This window comes from Corvus brachyrhynchos, unplaced genomic scaffold, assembly GCF_000691975.1.
Source record: "Corvus brachyrhynchos isolate BGI_N302 unplaced genomic scaffold, ASM69197v1 scaffold283, whole genome shotgun sequence".
Classification (NCBI taxonomy): domain Eukaryota; kingdom Metazoa; phylum Chordata; class Aves; order Passeriformes; family Corvidae; genus Corvus; species Corvus brachyrhynchos.
In genome coordinates, this window is record NW_008237409.1 from 1,249,896 (window position 1) to 1,261,242 (window position 11,347).

The 11,347-nt window shown below is 52.0% G+C and overlaps 1 protein-coding gene across 1 annotated transcript; it reads left to right on the forward strand.

Moving 5' to 3' along the window:
* The first annotated feature begins 52 nt into the window (after nucleotides 1-52).
* Nucleotides 53-3,909, forward strand: DYNLL2 (dynein light chain LC8-type 2). Its single transcript, XM_008631075.2, has 2 exons — nucleotides 53-408; nucleotides 2,031-3,909. Exons 1-2 carry the CDS (start codon nucleotides 211-213, stop codon nucleotides 2,166-2,168), a joined length of 336 nt encoding a protein of 111 aa, XP_008629297.2. The 5' UTR covers nucleotides 53-210; the 3' UTR covers nucleotides 2,169-3,909.
* The last annotated feature ends 7,438 nt before the right edge of the window (nucleotides 3,910-11,347 follow it).

An 11,347-nucleotide genomic window follows, 5' to 3' on the forward strand; every position in this document is an offset into this window, starting at 1 on the left:
CACACACATAAGCTTTTCCTGTGTGTGGTTAATGCAGGTGGTGGTGCTGGACTGTCTCTGATCTAACCTCCAGCCAGTGCTGGTGCTCTGGCTGTAAGGGGCACCTTGGCCTGGGGGTGCTGTAGGCAACCCCGATAAACTCACTCTGGCCATAACAGGGGTTTGTAGTATCAGCTTGTGACGCAGCCTGCACGGAAAGGACAACCTCTAATGCACAGGAAGCGTCTCCTGTTTGGGAAGGGATTAAAGGAATCTATGTTCTGCCTTAGGTTCACGATGTCTGACAGAAAGGCCGTGATCAAGAATGCGGACATGTCCGAGGACATGCAGCAGGATGCTGTAGACTGTGCTACACAGGCCATGGAGAAGTACAACATAGAAAAGGACATTGCAGCATATATCAAGAAGGTAACTCCGGGATGAGGGTGCTGTGCTGGCTGCGACTTCCCAAAGCTCCCGAGTCTGTCAGGAGCTGAGGGGCTGGGGCGTTTTCGTTGTGTTGGCTGAGGCTTCATGCTTGCGTGCTGGGAGGGAGAAGATACTTGGCTTCTTGGCTGCTTTACTGCTGTTTTCAAGAGGATGGAGTGACTTCTCCAAGGTCAGGGGAGGGCTATGGCAGAGCTCTGGCAGGCTCTGAGCAAACTGCAAGTGCTGTCCCTCAGGATTTGCCAGCCTGGAAAGGGCTGGCTGCTGCCTCTGCTTAGGACTTGCTCCACAGAGCTGCAGCACCAGTGCAGGTGGGATCATCCTGATGTTTCACTTGGTGGGCAGCAGTGCACGTGTGGTTCTGGGATGGGTGCTGTGCAGGAGGATGGGCCTTGTGCTGGGGCTGTGGAAGCTGCTGTGATAGAAACAGTGCAAGCAGCTGCCCTGGCTGGTGAAGAGGTTGTCTCCCCATTTGCAGGAGCCTGTTAATTAAGTCTTACATTTGATGGTACCTGGGGAGCTGTTGGTTCCTCTTGTAGCAGCTTCTCAGAATGGTCAGGCAAAGTGCTTCTAGAGGAGGGAAATGTGACTTCACAGGCAGTGGAGTCCTGGCACTTCGGCTGGTGTTTGGGCCTTACTTGTAATCTAAGCTTGAAGGCAAAGGATTAAAAGGTGTCTCCTGACTTCTCAGATCTCTTTGAGGCATGACTTAGCTCTAAGTGCTTGGGGCAATGCAGCCTGTAAAGGGAGGGAGTGCAACAGAAGGCATCCAAAAAGAAGTTGGCCTTTATTTCATGAGTGTGTTGGGAGGAGGGAAGCAATTTGATGCACCTTCATGACCTGGCAAGAAAGCCTTTTCCTTACTTCAAAGGTTACCTGCAAAGAGCTCAAACTCTTCTGCTGTCTGAGAACTAGAACTGGCTTTAATCTTGGATGTTGAGTCTGTTCTTCTGGCTCTGTCTCAGGGGAGGGGAGGGTGTTCTTGGGTGTGTTAATCAGAGGGAGGAAAATGGTCTTTATCCTGCATGCTAAGTAGGAGAAGACTCTTGAGCCAGCAGTCAGCTTCCTCACTTCTGACCTCTTGTCAGAGGGTCTCTATGCTCTCTGGCCTGTGAATCTGCCTGCTTATTTTCAATGTGGATTTTCTCCCCTTTGTGTACAAAAGTCCCAAATAGCAGAAGCCAGGCTTTTCCTCCTTCCTTTTTTTTTAGGTGACCTTTAAGCTCAGATGCCTTGCTAGAGCAGACATGCCAAAACCTTTTTTCATTTTTTGTGAGTGGGTTTGGAATGGGAGAGGAGAATTATTCCCCTGATTAGCCTACACACAGGGCTGTACCAAGGAGAGCTCTTGCATCTGCTCTTCTTGCCCAGGGCTGATGGTGCTCCAAGGCTCAGAAGATGTTTTGCTTGTGTTGAATCCTTCAAACAATCCAGTGCAGAGGTTTGGTTGCTTAATTTAATAGTGTCTTGCAGTGGGGAATCTCAAGATGCTGCAGGTGGGAGGAGAGGTGATAGTGTGTGAACAGAACCAGCTCAGAATTTGTGCTTAGAACTATTTTCATGTGGGCTTTCTTGGCCTTAATGCCTCTCTTCTCTTTCTTCAGGAATTTGACAAGAAATACAACCCAACTTGGCACTGCATTGTTGGCAGAAACTTTGGCAGCTATGTAACACACGAGACAAAGCACTTCATCTATTTTTACTTGGGTCAGGTTGCAATTCTTCTCTTCAAGTCTGGATAGGAAGTAGGAGCGATTGAAATTTGGACTGTAATGCACTGATGGCTGAAGCCACGACTCCCTCTAACATGGCTATGCCGCTGCATGGACTGTATACTATATTTAATGTGTATATGTTGCAGTAAAAATCTACTTCTGTTTAGTTGCCTGGGAAGAAGGCGGCATTTTTTTGTTACTGCTTTTTTTGGTTGTATTGCACTAGGAAACCTGTAAATGCTTAAACAATGGCCTTTACGTGGGAAGAAATAAAACTATTCCACAACAGCTCCCTCACTGGTAACTCCTTCTTTGAGGCTGGGAAAACTTCTTTGGGCAGGCCAAAAGCCCCTGACTTCCTTACTGAGTCCTGTTAGACTGTTAATCTTGCAAAGAGGAGCAAAGCCAGTGTGAGCCTCTGTCCCACCCTGCAGACTGTAGAGAGCTGGCTCTCCCAGTACCCTCGGGGCAGGTCTTAGACCTTTCCTGAAAGCTGGTGGGGTGGCTCTGGGTGACGTGGCTTCCACACCCAAGGTGAACTCCACCTTTGACTGTGATACAGGCTTGCAGCTGGCACCCCTCGGTGTTCTTGCTCAGTGCCCTTCGCTGTATTTTTGGCTCTGCTGAAACATTGACCTAGACTTGAGTAAGCAACTCAGCCTGGTCTGGAAGGCTTCAAAAACAGCCTCTGAGTTCCTGCTTGTTGCAGAAAGCAGCATCCTGTGGCTGAAGTCTTTAGACCTTGATACTGAGCTCTAAAGCCACGTGGCCTGGCCCCGCAACGGAGTGGGATATCAAATTGGTGACTACTGACAACAGCTCTATTCGGCATGTTTGTAGCCAGTTGTCTCAACACTGCCTTAACTTGATGCTCTCCTTAAAGCAAGCTAGTCGTGTGGAAGACTTGTAAGTGGCCACTGTCTCTTTTTTTCCTTTTTTTTTTTTCTTTTATTTTATTTTCTGTAGCTAATAAGCTATTTCCGGAGGATTGTCCTCCATGTTCTGATATCTGCTTTTGTTCTTAAAGCACAGTACCAAGAAGTTAAATTTACATGTGATGTTTGTGTGAAGGAAACTCATGTGACATCTGCTTCAAAGGCAGACAAATGTCTTGGTCTCAAAAAATGATGTTGTCTTAGTACGTACTGACTCGGGATTACGCTGCAGGAAGTTCTGATCTGGGTGTGGAGAAATGCTGTGTGATGGCAAGTAAATCCCTGGTGCTTGTTATAAGCTCTGATTATTGGTTTGCTGACTAATGCATTGGCAATACCACTGGGCTGGTGAGCCCAGCTTGTGTCTCTGAGATTAATTTGCTGTTGGGAATAAATCATTGCTGGGGGCAAAGGGCAGAGTGAAGGGAGCTCTTTGTGAAATGATTTGGTGACCCAGGTTGATGACTTCCTGAAGTAAAAGTCCTTCTTGTCTCTGTGCAAAATCCAAAGTATGCCTAATTTTGTATTATGGATAGAACAAAGTTGTAACTAGAAAGAATGTAGCTGTCATAAGTTCATGTTGATGGAAATGTCTGCACTTGGGGTAATGTGCCTTGGACTGTCTGGGGCACTCGTGTGGTCTTGTCTCTTCAGAACTCCACTCTGGGTCTGAAAGGAGAACGTTTTGGGTTTGTTTTTTTCCAAGCATGAGTCTAATGTGAGTCTGTTCATGGTCTCTCGTGGAGCAAGATCTGTTCCCTTCATAACTGCAATTGCTCAAATACCATTTTTTTTTTTTTTCCAAACATTAAAGGTGAATTGACACATTTAAACAGCCTCTGGTTTCTTCTTCCTTACCAGCTGTCCTGAGCAAAGCCTGTCCTTGTCCAGAGAGGGTGAGCAGCAATTTCTCTGCCTTGGAAGATGCTGATGACCCAAAGAAGGCAGGGTCAGGGAGGGAAAAATGACCGGACGAGCTTAGGTGGCCCCTCTGTGCTGGTGCTGACCTCCAGCTCTACTCAAAGGCTGAGCCAGAGGGAGGGATTGAGGGAATTGTGTCCTGCTGCACCCTGAGGGGATGCTCTGTGCTGAGTAACCTGGATCTGAATGGGTTGGAGCTGACCTCTTAATGGATTCAGGCAGCCAGGGGCTGGTACAGCAGCTGGTGTCCTGGCTCCTGCACAGGAAGGTGTCTCCCTGCTTCCCACGAAAGTAGGTTTTCCCTTCAGGCCTCCTCCCTGTGCTGGAGAGAAAGCTGAGAGCTGCATCTGATGTGTTTAATGCCTCTCACAGTGTGGGGGCTGCAGGCTTACCCTTAAATGACCCCCTCCGCTTGTTATCTTGCTCCTGATGCAACCTAAATTTGGGGTTGTGGCCTCCGTGATATTCTGGAAAAGCTGTGGGCTCTTCCCAAGCACAGCAGTGTAACAGCTCTGCTGTGGCACAGTAACAGCAGCGTGAGCAGCGTGACTCACGCCGAGCCGCTCCACGCAGGCAGCAGCACGGCTGTTACACACGGGCCATCTGCTCCAGCCTGCACCTGCCACTGCCCCAGAGCAGGGGTGGTTTCTACTTTAGGGGAGCTGGCAGTGATGCTCTTTTCTCAGCAGCCCCAGCCTTTTAGCTGGAAGTGGAATTGCTGGGCTTGAGTGCCAGCTGGGCTGTGCTGGGGCTCTGCATTCCAGGCCTGGCGTGGCCTGGGTCAGTACTGTGGCTCCAAGGAAATGTGCAGCCATGTGGGGCTGGGCTAGTCGAGCTCCCTTGGTATACAGGGCCCTTTGACAAAGCAAGAGGCAGAGAAACTGGCTCCTGAACCCCAGCTGCAGCACAGGAGGCTGCTGATCCAAACCTCCTGTGAAACACTTCTCCAGCCTGAGTTTCAGCTGGGAAATCTCCATTCCAGCCATGTATCCGGGGGCTGTGGTACTGCTGAAAATCGGTCTTTGGTGGGATGGGGAGGCCCTGCAAGGGCTGGAGGGATGGTGTGCCCTGGAGCTGACACGCACAAGTACAAAGTGGGCTTGGTCCTTCCTTGGATGTGTCACTGCAGTAGGAATCCTGCTTCAGGCTGAGGAAAAGGAGCTGTAGCTCACATTCAGGAACTAGGCAGTGAAACAGAGCAGTCTTTCCCCTAAACCATCTTCCTTGTAGCACTGGGGTCCTGGAAGACACAAACTGCCTAAATTTGAGCAGTGCTTCCCTCTACACAGCTGAGAGCAGGGGGAGGTTTGAACATGGAGCTGTGTCCCGCTTCCCTCCCCTCCCGCTCCCCAGCAGCTGACAAGGCTCTTGGCTTTGACTTTTTCCATTGCTGGGTTCCACTTTGTCTCCAGTTTCCACCAGGCACAGGTGTCCTGGATGATGCCTCGGAGCATTAACTGTTTCTGTGCTGGAGAGACCAAGGGCCTGTTCCCAGGATGGCTGCTCAGTTTCAAGCTATTTGGAAACATCTGGATCTGGGACAGCAAGTGGAAGGTATGTATCTGCAGGGGGAACATCTGGAGGAAGAAACTGCTTCCAGATGTGTTTGAGCAAAAATGCTATTGAAATGTAAACTCAGTTTATGTTGTCCTGCCTCACAAGCGCTCAGAAAGCGCCTGGGTGCAGCGGACTCTGAGGCTGCTGCTGTGGGTGAGCTCTGGGTGCAGATGTGCCTGCAGATGTGCAGTTGCTGCAGGGAACGGTGTGGTTCGTGGCTGGCGAGAGAGAGTGTCACATTGTTTTCTCTCTTACCAGCCAAGTCATTCAATCTCTCATGCAGAGTATTTCTTCCAGATGTGGAAGTGCCTTACAAAAGCAGCGCTGTGTGGCACTGGAGAGCAGAGAGGCTGGGGTTGGGGAGCTGTGCTCTGTGGGCATCGCTACTAGACACTGCCTGGGCTTCACTCTTCTGCAGAGTGAGCATGGTGCAAAGCCATGGGAGAAGGTGTCAGCCTTGCTCCCTGCCTGCCTGGCACAATGTTCTTCCCCGTCTCTGTGACCACCTGGGACTCTGGGAAGGGACAAGTGGCAGCACAGGCCTGGGAGTTGCTCCTGTGGGAACACCCAGGCTGCAGCTCAGTGCTGTCCTTCCCTCCCAAGCAGCCTGCAGCATTGCATTGCAGTGTTACGCTCCGGGCACGTGGAAGCAGAGCCTGTCACTGGAAAACCCAGTACCCAGTGGACCTGTTCCTTCTCCCAGTGCTTTTGCAGGCGATTAGTGATGAAGAGAGAGAACATGGAAATCATTTTTATTTCACTTTGAGCCTGTGCTGGGTAAATCCTGAGGAGGACGGTGGCACACAGTGAAGGAAGCAGGGCAGTGCCATCCCTGCCCACCCGAGGTTTCCCTCCTTTGTTCTATTTATTGAGCAAGGATCCTGACACCCTTTCCCAGACGGTGACTCACAGCAGCTCTGTCTGTGCAGAAGCCATGTGTCTTGGAGCACTTTATAGATACAGGAGCTGCAGGAGCCTCGCAGGAGCCAACTGTGTTTATTAAAAGATGATCAGATGTTTCCTTCCTTAAGGCAGTGTCTAGCTGAGGCTGAGTAATAACTCATTACCAACGAGACAAATAACTGCTTATCATCAGGTCAGTGCCTTTGCCAGCCCTTCTGATTGTGGTGGCAGGTGCTCTGAGCACTGGTGGGCTCAGCACCCAGAATAGGGGGTAAGAAGACCCCACTCCAGTTCCTGTCCCTTCCCCTGTGGCAGCCTGAGCTGCTGCTCAGCAGGCTTTGGCCCTGGGTTAAGCTCAAGGAACAGCTTTATCCAGGCCTGGTGCAGCATGTTCCCTACTGCCCGTGGACTCAGGCTGCTGTAGTGGCCTTTGCAGGCCATGTTGTTCTGTCCTGGTGGTGCGGACTTGGAGCCAGTGTGCCAGAGCTCCTTGTGGCCCGACAGAAAAATCAGCAGTGGGCCAGGGCAGTGCTGGACAGGCATCCCAGGAGCGCTGTGGGGCCATGGGTGAGGTGGGAGGCTATGATCCCCCATGTCCCCACATGCCCCATGCTGACAGGGCTGGGCTGGGGAGAGGCAGAGCAGGGCCGGCTCTCGTTCCTGGGGCCGGGACGCTCTTGGGCTGGCTCAGAGGCTTTCCTCAGACGCCATCCTCTGGTGCAGCCGCCGCGGTCCTTCCCTGCCAGATGCCATGGCATCTCTCCATGTCCTTTGTTCCCTCCCTTGCTAACGCCTCTCCCATGATTTATGGCCGTTGCGGAGCAGCCTGGCTGCAGCCCGGCTGCTTGTCCAGACCCCTGGGCTCCGTGCCCTCGCTCCCAGCCTGGGGCAGGGAGGCTCCTGGGGAGCGCTCTGACCCCCCGGCATTCGGGCCCCCTTGCATTTAACCATGTGCACGGCCTTTTCTTTCACGTCCTTCCAGCCCGGCTGTGAATGAAGTGCTTTCAGGGGGAGGAGATTGTTGGGAGCCCAGCTCTGCCTGTGCATTGGTAGCAGCCCGTAAAAGCATCCCAGGAATTCGCCTCGGCGGCCCTGTGCGGGGTGAGCCAGTGAAAGACGCCCTTTGTTCCTGCAGCCGAGTCCCACACACCCTCCGACCGGGGCTGGAATCTGCAGCGCTGGACGTGTGCTCCCACTGCCTGCCACGCTGCACTGAGGCCCTCGGGAAGAGGTTTTCCCACGTTTTACCCTGGCCAGGGTGAGCAGGGCACTGGAGAAAGGCTTCCCTGGCTGTACTGGTTGAGCCAGGCGTGTGTGACCCCAGCCTCAGCCCCGTGCTGCCTAAGCTGAGTCAGAGGGATGGAAATCCCTTCTTGCAGGGCTCCCTCTCCCCGCAGGGTTTGATGACAGGTTTGGGGTGTGATCTCCCGCCCATCCCGCGCAGATTGCCGCTGCTCGCCCGCTGCCTGCCCGGCTACCGGGGCCGCTCCGGTGGGGAGGGCCGGGGGCTGACACGGAGCCAGGCCGGGCCTCGCCGCAGCCTGCACACAGCCGGCTGGCACCCGGCCCAGAACATGGCTCTGGAAAAAAATAAATGCCTTTGTTGTTGTTGAGGAAAGCCCAGAACGCTCCGACAAGGACACAACCTCTTCCTAAAGCTGGGTTTCAAAGCCCTGCTTTCTCAGAGGGTTCAAAGTGACCTGGCCAAAAGCATCTGCTGCTCCGTGGGTCAGCCTGGATGGACGAAATCCTGACCCATGTTGCAAGGGCTCCCTCTGAAACCATGGGGGACCGAGGGGTGGGCACCCATGAGGCCCCTTCCACAGGCTGCCCACCCAGGGGTGCTGGGGGGGAGCCCCTGGAACTTTTCTGTGCTGTCATTAGCAGAAGAAAAGCTTTGGGTGACTCAGCAAGTGCGTGCCAGACCAGGGCTCGGACACTGCCTCCATCCTCCAGCAAGACTGACACATGCAGTTCAGACAGAGCCTGGGCTGGCTAAAGATACCGTGGTACTTAAATATTTTATAGAAAATCATTAAGCAATTAAATCTGGTGGATCTCACATCATACAAAAAGCAGCTTGAAGCCTGTGCAGTAAACAGGGCAACGCTTCCTGCTCGTTTGGGATGTCTTCTTGGAGTCTTAACTACAATCCTTGCTTCAAAATAACTATAATTATCTCTTAATTGCCATTATTGTTTAACATTTTTAGCATTTGCAAGTGCAAACTGTTACAGTTTTCCATGCAGATACAATCAGTAGCCAGGGCTCACAATGAAAGCAATTAAAATCCTGTGATTATCACAAGGCTGCGTGTCTCTACACCAGCTTCAATCTGCATCACTTGCCAAGATGTAGGCTAGAAACTCAGACAAATTTAGCATTTATTTAGTAACCCAGCAAAGCTACTACCTCTTGCTGCCTCCAATGATTTGCATCTACGGCACTTTTTGGAAGGACAGGGGAGGGGAGGGGAAAGAAAGCAGTTTCTAGAATACATCCCAGGAGAATATACAGCAAGAAAAATTATGCACATGAATTATGCATCTGAATTATGATTTCACTCCTATTTTTGTCCGGATTAGCTCATGTTTGGTGTGCATCCCTGGCAGGGTGCTAGCAGAGCGCGCTCCAGCTCCCAGCAGGTCACTGCAGCTCTGGGTCCCGTGGTCCCTGCTCCACTGGCAGCCGCTTCCCAAGGGCTCACGGAGCTTCCTGGGGATCCAGCCCCCCGGCAACGATGGAAGCCCCTGCTCCTGCACCCCTCTCGGGCTGGGTGGGTCGCTTTTCTTTGTTAATTGAATGCCTCTGTTCTGTAAACACAATGGATAAAAACAGATTTGGGTGTACGCTAAAAAAGCAGGTCTGCGCTATTTTGTACAGAGGGGGAGGTGTTTGCAGGCTGTGCTGCCATCAGCCAGGCTTCAACAGTGTCCCCCAGGTCCCCACCATCTCCTGGGGAAGGCACACATGGAAACATCTCAGCCTCTGCCAGCTCTGGGGAGATAAGCCCAGGAGAGAAGTGCAAGGGGAAGGCAGTAGCAGGGCTTCCAAAATCTCACCAGATGTGACTGCAATCCCAGCTCACAGTCAAGTAAAACCAGCAATCCTTCCAGGAAAAACTGCTTGGGAATCCTCAGCCCCCTTCCCAGGAGGGCTGGTGACCCCAGGCCATGGATGTTTCCATGGGTAAGGAATTTCAATGGCCCTCATTGCAGGAGGGAATTATCCTCACTGGCTAAGTCAGCAGGGCACCTGCACCCAGGTGTGGGGTCCCGGCTGGGGTGGGTGTGAGCACAGGGCACCTTCCTGTGATGGGGCCATGTGTGTAGGGAGGCTTGAGGGGCTGTGAATGCTCCCTGGCCCCGGTTCTTCCGTCACCAAACTGCACATACCATCTCTGCTGTTGCCTTGGATTAACATCTCTGACATCCCAGCAGTTGTTTGCATGAGAAAATGAGATTAGGAAAGTATTTCAAGTATTTGTGTCTGTTGTTCAGTGGCAAACAAGGCTGGAGCCAGTGCTGTTTGTCCCGTCAGCTGGCCCAAAGCTTGGGAAAACAGCCAGGAAGGCAGTGGGAGACACCCAGCTAAGTACCAGGGGCTGAATTTGCACATACTTTTGGAGAATGGGAAATGTGGAGCATGGTGCAGGCAGAGGCACCGGCTGAACCCCCCTGCCAGGGATGGGGTACCTGCGTGTGCACCTTTGTGGGTACCCCAGGGCCTCCCTGGGACACCTCAGAGGATTGGGATTTTTCTACATTCAGGTGTTTCCCATCTGCTTTGAAATGCAGCTGGTAGGGAGTAAAAAGTCAGTGAATTTAGGCAGTCACAGGAAAGAGGAGCAAAGAGGCATCTTGGAAAGTCTGGGCTTGAAACCCCTGGAACTGCCCACTGAGTTTTGGGCCAGTTGTGCTCCTAGAGTGGTCAGGTTAAGATGAACTCTCCAGTTTGCCTTTTGGAGAAAGGACACAGCTGGTGAGTGAGAGAGGTAAGGAGGAGGCCAGGAGAGCTGCAGCAGCTCCAGGTCACCATGTTTTCAGGCTCAGCAGGGCCCTGCCACTTCCTGGAGCTGTCCTGTGGTTCCTGTTCAGTTTGGCTTCCCTGTGGCAGCTGTCACCATCCCTGCATTTTCAAACCACCTGCCTGAATTTCAGGGAAGTCATCCATATATTCAACAGGAATATCAATTTCCAGGAGCTCTGGAGGACCCTGAGATCAGAGCAGCTACTACAAGGATTGTGCTGAGCTGTGCTCACCCCACCAGAGCTGGAATTCCTCTTGGACAGGGTGTCTGCTGGGGGTGCAGGGAGCTGGGGCTTGTTTAAACTTCTCCTGGTCTTCCTCAGGGGCTCAGGTGTCCTGGGGTGGGCCCCCATCCCAGCTACTGGGATCCAGCCCAAGCGATGCAGCCCAGGGTGGACATTTTCTCCATGTTTTTACGCCAGAAGTGGCTCCTGAAATCAATAGAGAAGGAGATTCCTCTGCAGCCTAGGGAACCACCCTGTCCACATTCTTCCCTGAGGCCTTCAAAGGCGCTGAGGAATCTAATTCCCACTAATTTGCTTTGAAAACACCAACTTAAAATTGTAATTACGGCCTGGTGTCTTGCTGCGGAGGGAAGACCCCAGCAGACTGCAGCTTCCTTGCTTCCCTAAGACATCCGTTTTGATGATTTATTAAGACTTACATTTTTAACAATATGATGTTGGTTAATGTTGGAAGATGTTCCTACAATTAATGAAAATTTCATAGACTGACTGGAGAAGAAAGAGACCATTTTATGTCCCCTACCAGATGGCCTAGACCAGCTGCTCACTTTTTTCTTTGAACTGTGATTCTAATGACTTCTCTGTCCTTTGAAGTCTGCTTAGAGCTGCTGCACCC

Excerpts from the sequence above, each read along its gene's own strand:
- DYNLL2 (XM_008631075.2), top strand. The coding sequence starts at position 211 with ATGCACAGGAAGCGTCTCCTGTTTGGGAAGGGATTAAAGGAATCTATG. Across the intron at positions 409-2,030 it reads TTGCAGCATATATCAAGAAG|GAATTTGACAAGAAATACAA; the intron begins GTAACTCCGGGA and ends CTCTTTCTTCAG.